At 35.2% G+C, this 7,500-nt stretch overlaps 1 protein-coding gene across 1 annotated transcript in view; it reads left to right on the top strand.

The window, feature by feature from the left end:
* Nucleotides 1–6,556: 6,556 nt before the first annotated feature.
* Nucleotides 6,557–7,500, top strand: part of LOC115429137 (retinal homeobox protein Rx3-like) — an 11,887-nt gene continuing 10,943 nt past the window's right edge. The window contains exon 1 of the mRNA XM_030148386.1: nucleotides 6,557–6,885. Coding sequence (XP_030004246.1) covers nucleotides 6,624–6,885 — 262 coding nt within the window. The 5' untranslated portion in view covers nucleotides 6,557–6,623. The remainder of the gene's footprint in view (nucleotides 6,886–7,500) is intronic.

Genomic DNA, 7,500 nt, shown 5'->3' with positions numbered 1-7,500 from the left:
TATTTTTGGACCCAATATTTTATTTAAAACTCATTAATTATGGGATGGCTCAGAGCAAGAGTATAATTGTTTGCATGTATCTGAGGTCATCATTAGGTCCAATCTGGGGGAAATAGGTCTGCATTTACCTTTTATTATTGGGTCTAAAAAGCTGGAAAAGTGACAGATACTAAAATAAACCCAGTTTCATAGAAGCATCCATCTCTGTTTTACAGCTTTAAAATGACATTCTTTCAGATTTTGCTGAGGTTTGTTTGTAAACTGGACCTGCTCTTACAGACTTGTCAGTCATGATGCTCTTGAGCAGTGGTTGTCCAACTTTTTTGGCTCGTGACCCCATTTTAACATCACCAATTTCTGCCGACCACAGACATTGAAAACGGAAACTTTTTTTTTTTTGCTAAAATTAGTTTGTTTTTGATCATGTAATAGTTTGCTATACTATGTTTCAAATAAAGGTTCAGTTTAGAGGACTACGGAAGCGTATTGCATTCACACAGAAAATAATTTTGGCTCTGTTTTTCTGAATTAATGAGATAATTATCTGATAATTACGAGAAAAAATAAGTTTAAAAAAAAAATTGGCGCTGTTTTTCTGAATTAATGAGATACTGTTTTTTGAAAAAAATTAAATTCGGCTCTGTTTTTTCTGAATTAATGAGATACTGTTTTCTGAAAAAAATTAAATTCGGCTCTGTTTTTCTGAGTTTATGAGATACTGTTTTCTGAAAAAAAAAAAAAAAAAAAAATTCGGCTCTGTTTCTCTATGTCAGTGGGACAGTGGTCCCTGATCCAACAGGAGCTCCTTCTACCTGTGCTGCTGAAAACCTCTCGGGGGAGCGTGAAGTTGTTTCCGTTCTCATAACTGGTTCAGATTATGGATCATGGAACTAGTTTCGGTTACAGAACTTACAGAACCAAGCTGTGCTCCGACCTCCAAGCCCAGCTTCGTGCATGGATCAAGCCCTTCAAGCACACCGGCGCCGGAGCCTGTAGCCCAGCTTCCTGGAGGTCACGACCGCGGTTCATCTTTTTCTGTAAAAACAACAGGTTTTTTTTTTTTTTACAGTGTAGGCTATTATGATAGTATTTTACTGGTCTTACCCACTTCAGATTGAATTGACCTATAATGATTTTAACATCCTTGACTGTTCATATCTTCAGTGTAATTTTTGCATTTCACAGATTTATCCCATGGGCCAAATTGGACCCTTTGGCGGGCCACACTGTAAAAAAAAAATCCTGTTGTATTTTATGGAAAAAAACTGGCAGCTGTGGTTTCCAGAACAATACTGTAAAAAAACACATCCAACTATAAACATACAGGGTGGGGAAGCAAAATTTACAATATTCTGAGGCAGGGATTGAAAGACAGTGTATGACCAATTAGTTTATTGAAAGTCATGAGAATTGATTTGCCACAAGAAAATGTACATAATAGAAAATGTTTTTATTCTATGTGTCCTCCTTCTTTCTCAATAACTGCCTTCACACACTTCCTGAAACTTGTGCAAGTGTTCCTCAAATATTCGCGTGACAACTTCTCCCATTCTTCTTTAATAGTATCTTTAAGAAAGTCGACATTGCTGTGTGATGTTCTATTGGTAGCATGTTCTAAAACGCCCCAAATAGCAGAATCCAGAGGGTTTAGATCTGGGCTAGAAGGCGGCCATAAACATGATTCCCAAAAATTGCTAAAGTTGGATTTGTTGCTGTTGTCAACAAGTGTTTTGGTGTTCTTGTGTAAGATTTAACTTCAAATCATATTTTACTGCATTTCTAACGGTCTTGTTGTCTACCTCAAGTTCAATTGCCATTTTTCTCATGGATTTGGTTGGATCCTTTAGGATTTTGGATTTGAGAGCTTTAATAAAAGCTTTGGTACGTTTTTTGTTGCTTTCTCCACTTCCAGACTTTCTCGTAATAGTTTTGCTCATAGTCATTCTCTTCTTTCCATTCTAAACAGTCTTTATGGACACTCCAACTATTTTTGAAATCTCCTTTGGTGTGACGAGTGCATTCAGCAAATCACACACTCTTTGACGTTTGCTTTCCTGATTACTCATATGGGCAAAAGTTTCTGAAAAGGTATGGATAATAGTGTTAGGTATGATTATGACATCAGTATATGTTTGGTTTCAAAACAATTGACGTAGTGCCTGCTGAGAAAAAACAACTAAATGTTCATTGTAAATTTGCTTCCCCACCCTGTATTTATAGAAAAACATGTAGATTTAATATTTTGAACATGTAGATTTAACTGGTAAATGGGCTGAACTTATTCAGTGCATTTTCTACATCTTTCTGGTATCCAAATCCACCAGGTCGTTTAGGGTTCAGTGTCTTCCATGGACACTTTGACATATGGACAGTCTGAGCCAGGATTCGAACCACCAACCCTTTGGTTATTGGACGAGCCACTCTACCAACTCTACCAACCCATTCATTTACAATTTAAAATGTTACACTGTTAAATGTTTACTTTTTTTTTTTTTTTTATAACTTTTTTGTCTAAAAAAAAAAAGCAAATAGGCCGTTATTTCAACATTATGATCTTGCAATTTAAACGGCACCACATTGTTTTTCAATTTACAGTTTATTTTCTAAAAACAATAGAAATACATCATTTCTACATACAAATCTGGTTTTGTTCACATATTCTTCCTGTAAAAACTACAGCTATATTTGATTCAATCGTTGACACAAAAATCTTTTCAAATAAACAACTTTGCTTTGTATTGTCACTTACAGTTTTTTTATGTTGCAATTTTACAACTTTTTGGTGTTAATTCTACAGTCATTTTTTACAGTGGCCCCTGGGCTGCATATTTGACGCCTGTTCCGTAATTGGTCAGATTTAGGACAAACTGTCACTTTGGTCCAATAATTATTTCCAAAACTGTATTTGATTGACATTCAGTAAATTTCCGTTCGAAGGTGAAAGATGTCTGTAAATGCCGTTAAAATACATGCTCTTAAATAACTGCACGTGGCTTTTCCTTTACATCAGTAATCATAATTACAACATGTCTGTTCATTTTGGCAACAATATCTTGACGCTTTGATTAAATATTAAGCTTCAATCTGCGTCCTGAGCAGAAATCATGTAATTATTATGATTTTGTTGTACCTTAATCTTTGGGGCCTAATCTTCTCTTTTTTTTTTTTTCACAGACCGACATGAACATGACATCTGGAGGAGTGGAAAGATGGTTTTAAGATTTATGTAAGTAGGTTTAGAGCCTGCGCTTGAGTGCGGGACGGACCGAGACGCACTAGAGATGAGGAGGAGTTGGGGAGGGTGCACTGTAAAAAAACAAAGGGTTTTGGTGGTTGGTAAATACAAACTATGGACATCAGTTCCATTTGAATCAACAGTAATAGTTAGCCAGTGAAATCTATTAGGACTGGTTCAATTCTACCTGTTTGTAAACAGTAACAATTGCTACTTAAAATAATAGAATAAAATCTACCCCATAATATTGTCATGTGTTGGAGGAGCAGCTGGGGGGACTTTCCCAGCATGCATTGGGACAAACTAGTGGGGACAGTTTTTACGTGTTTAACATTCTGAGTTGATAAGAAGTGTTGTTTTTTTAATATATAGCACAGTTATGGTGTATTTTACTGTTTGATTAGTTATTTTTTTGTTGAATTAATATTTCTGTTAAGTTGCATATTCTTGCACCATGAGCTAAGTTGCTCCTTTGTTTCATTATTATCTGTAATGGTGTCCAATACAGGCATGTGTAGAAAAAACATACAAGATAGAAGTCCTCATCTTTTATTTATCATATGCTTGTTTGGGTTGAGGTTGAATGATGGATACTTCTATGACTAGCAGCTTTTCAAGTAAAACAAACATTCTGTGAATAAATAGTGGTTAAATAGTTATGTTGATTAGTTATTATTAGTGATGGGACTTTTGGCTCTTTGAAAGGAGCCGTTCACTGAAAAGAGCCGTTCAAAAGATTCGATTCGTTCGTGAATGTCACATCACTACAAATGACATTGAGCTAATTTTCATCCATGCCATAATATATTAGGTTGAATAATTATTAGTGATGGGACTTTTGGCTCTTTGAAGGGAGCTGTTCAATCAGGAGCCGTTCACTGAAAGAGCCGTTCAAAAAACTGGCTCTTTTATGTTTTTTGCATTATTTTGAAACACCAATGTTTTAATGACTGAATAGGCTACATGTGATGACTGACATTACATTTTAAAGGTGTTTAATTGGCGCGGCAGTAAATATTATCTTACCGTGAAAAAGAATAGTTAGTTCAAATGTGTGGGCTAAATACATGACATGAGAGGTGACATTAGGCAAATGCTGGAATTGGACCAAAAACATCACGGTACATTATGTGGACTAGTCTGTAGCCTAAAAATGAAGAAGAAAATAAAACATTTTCCTATGAAATAACATTTTATTCTCCTCAAAACAAGAACAATAAATGTGTGTAAAAATACGGAAAAAACTGCACAAAACACAACAGTGATTAATCACTGTATTTACTTAAATACCTGAACTGTCGTGCAATTCTCAGAACAAGAACAGTATGTTGGTAAATTGACAGGCAATCAGACACTCCGTCCTTAAAAAAAAAAAAAAAAAATGAACGGCTCTTTACAAAGACTCAGTCCCCATCGTTCATTTCAAAGAGCCGTTAAAAAGATTCGATTCGTTCGTGAACGTCACTAATAACAATTAAATTAAGAGGGGAGGGTGATACTGGTCATTTTGGTATCGATCTGATACCAATACACACACACACACCTTAGTATCAATACTATCAATATTTAGACTGATACTCCCTGTCCTAAATTAAGTAGGTGAACATATTCCTATTAAAATTTGAGAGTTAATATTTCTCACTTTTTATGAGTAATTTGTTGTGTAATCTATTGGGATATAAAAAGTGGATTTTGCCTAATTTCTTTTAGTATGTTATAGCTGTTAAATTTAATCACATTTTACTCAAAATATGGGGTAAAATCTACACTGTAAAAAAAATCTTGTTGTTTTTACGGAAAAAAACTGGCAGCTGTGGTTTCCAGAACAATACTGTAAAAAAAACACATCCAACTGTAAACATATTTATGGCGTAACATGTAGATTTAACAGTTTAAACATATAGACTTAACATTTTAAACATGTAGATTTCACATTTTAAACATGTAGATTTAACACTGGATTTAAATGGTAAATGGGCTGAACTTATTCAGTGCATTTCTACACCTTTCTGGTATCCAAATCCACCAGGTCAGTTTAGGGTTCAGTGTCTTCCATGGACACTTTAACATATGGACAGTCTGAGCCAGGATTTGAACCACCAACCCTTTGGTTACTGGACGAGCCACTCTACCAACTCTACCAACCCATTCATTTACAAACTTAAAATGTTATATTGTTAAATGTTTACTTTTTTATAACTTAAAAAAAAACAAAAAACAAAACAGCAAATAGGCCGTTATTTCAACATTATGGTCTTGCAATTTAAACGGCACCACATTGTTTTTCAATTTACAGTTTTATTTTCTAAAAACAATAGAAATACATCATTTCTACATACACATTTGGTTTTGTTCACATACTCTTCCTGTAAAACTACAGCTATATTTGATTCAATCGTCAACACAAAATCTTTTCAAATAAACAACTTTGCTTTGTATTGCCACTTACAGTTTTTTTTTTATGTTGCAATTTTACAACTTTTTGGTGTCAATTCTACAGTCATTTTTTTCAGTGTATAACAGGGGAGATAGCAGGTTTTTATTCCCAACCAAAAATGTCATTTAGCAGGTTTCATCAGGAAGCCGACGATGCAGATTTAACATTTTAAACATGTAGATTAACACTGGATTAACTGGTAAATGGACTGCACTTATTTCTTAGCTCTTCCTGTAAAAACTACAGCTATTATGATTCAATCGTCAACACAAAAATCTTTTCCAATAAACAACTTTGCTTTGTATTGTCACTTACAGTTTTTTTTTTTTTATGTTGCAGTTTTACAACTTTTTGGTGTTAATTCTAGAGTCTTTTTTTTTTTTTTTTTTTTTTTTACAGTGTAATTTCTTTTAGTGTGTTACAGCTGTTAAATTTAATCACATTTTACTCAAAATATGGGATAAAAATCTACTCAACCAAAATGACTGTAAATTGTTTCCTCACTTTATTGAGTAGATTCTAAAGGTTTGTTTTTACAGTGTGAGCGCGCGCGGGTGACTGTGGCCGCGAGGACGCACGGGTGAAATGTATTAACCATCCATCCATCCATCCATCCATCCATCCATCCATCCAGGGCCAAATCCAACAGGACCCCCCGCCCCCCCCCCTCTCTCTGACGTACAGGGGGTGCCACATGAGTAGGAGGTCTTACCGCTTTAAAAGCCCCCTCTGCCGGTGCTCCACATCCACTGAGGAGGACGGACTGTGCGCGCACTGCAGGTGTGTGTATATGCATGTGTGTATATGTGTGTATATGTGTGTTTCCTCCCACTGCTCTCAGCTTAATTCGACTTCATAAACTTAAAAAAAAAAAAAAAAAAAAAGTGCTCCAGCAGCAGGAAAAGTTGGACAAGTTTGTGCGTCCTGAACATTCTTGGACTTCTCCGACCAATGTGGCTTCTCGGATCCCCTTCTCAAGTGATGATGGATGAGCGCATGTCACCGTCCGCCCGCTCCGTCCAGAGCCCCGGGAACCCGTCCACGGTCCACAGCATCGAAGCCATCCTGGGATTTAGAGAAGATGCGATCTTCCACAAGTCCACCTCCTACAACAACATGACGGACAAGATGTTGGGCGGTGATGTGGAGCGAACTGGGAATGTTATTGTGACTCCGAGAAGAGACAAGAGTCTGTTTGCAGAAACTTTTGACAGTAAGTGGATCCGGTTTTTTTCGTGCGTAATTTGGCCAGAGCGGACACTTTACGCACAAACGCGTCCTTGTAAACCATGAAAACAAGTTTTAGAACAGGCTTTTACTCCTGAGGTATCAGGGAATGCAAGTAAAACGACTTATATTATGAGAAAAAAGTTCCTACAAAAAAAAAAAAAAAATCTGTTTCTTGGGCATTAGTTGTTTCATTTCTAAAACATGAATGTGAGTTCTGAGCTCAAGCACACTGTAAAAAAAAAAAAAAAAAAAAAAAAAAATCCTGTTGTTTTTACAGAAAAAAAAAGGCAGCTCCAAAACAATACTGTAAAAAACACATCCAACTGTAAACATGTTTATACAGTAACATGTAGATTTAACATTTTAAACATGTAGATTTAACAGTTTAAACATGTAGATTTAACATTTTAAACATGTAGATTTAAACATTTTAAACATGTAGATTTAACATTTTAAACATGTAGATTTAAACATTTTAAACATGTAGATTTAACATTTTAAACATGTAGATTTAAACATTTTAAACATGTAGATTTAACATTTTAAACATGTAGATTTAACATTTTAAACATGTAGGTTTAAACATTTTAAACATGTA

Source organism: Sphaeramia orbicularis, chromosome 12 (assembly GCF_902148855.1).
Source record: "Sphaeramia orbicularis chromosome 12, fSphaOr1.1, whole genome shotgun sequence".
Taxonomy (NCBI): Eukaryota; Metazoa; Chordata; class Actinopteri; order Kurtiformes; family Apogonidae; genus Sphaeramia; species Sphaeramia orbicularis.
Note: the sequence above shows the minus strand (reverse complement) of the source record. Positions and strands in the feature narration are given on the sequence as shown.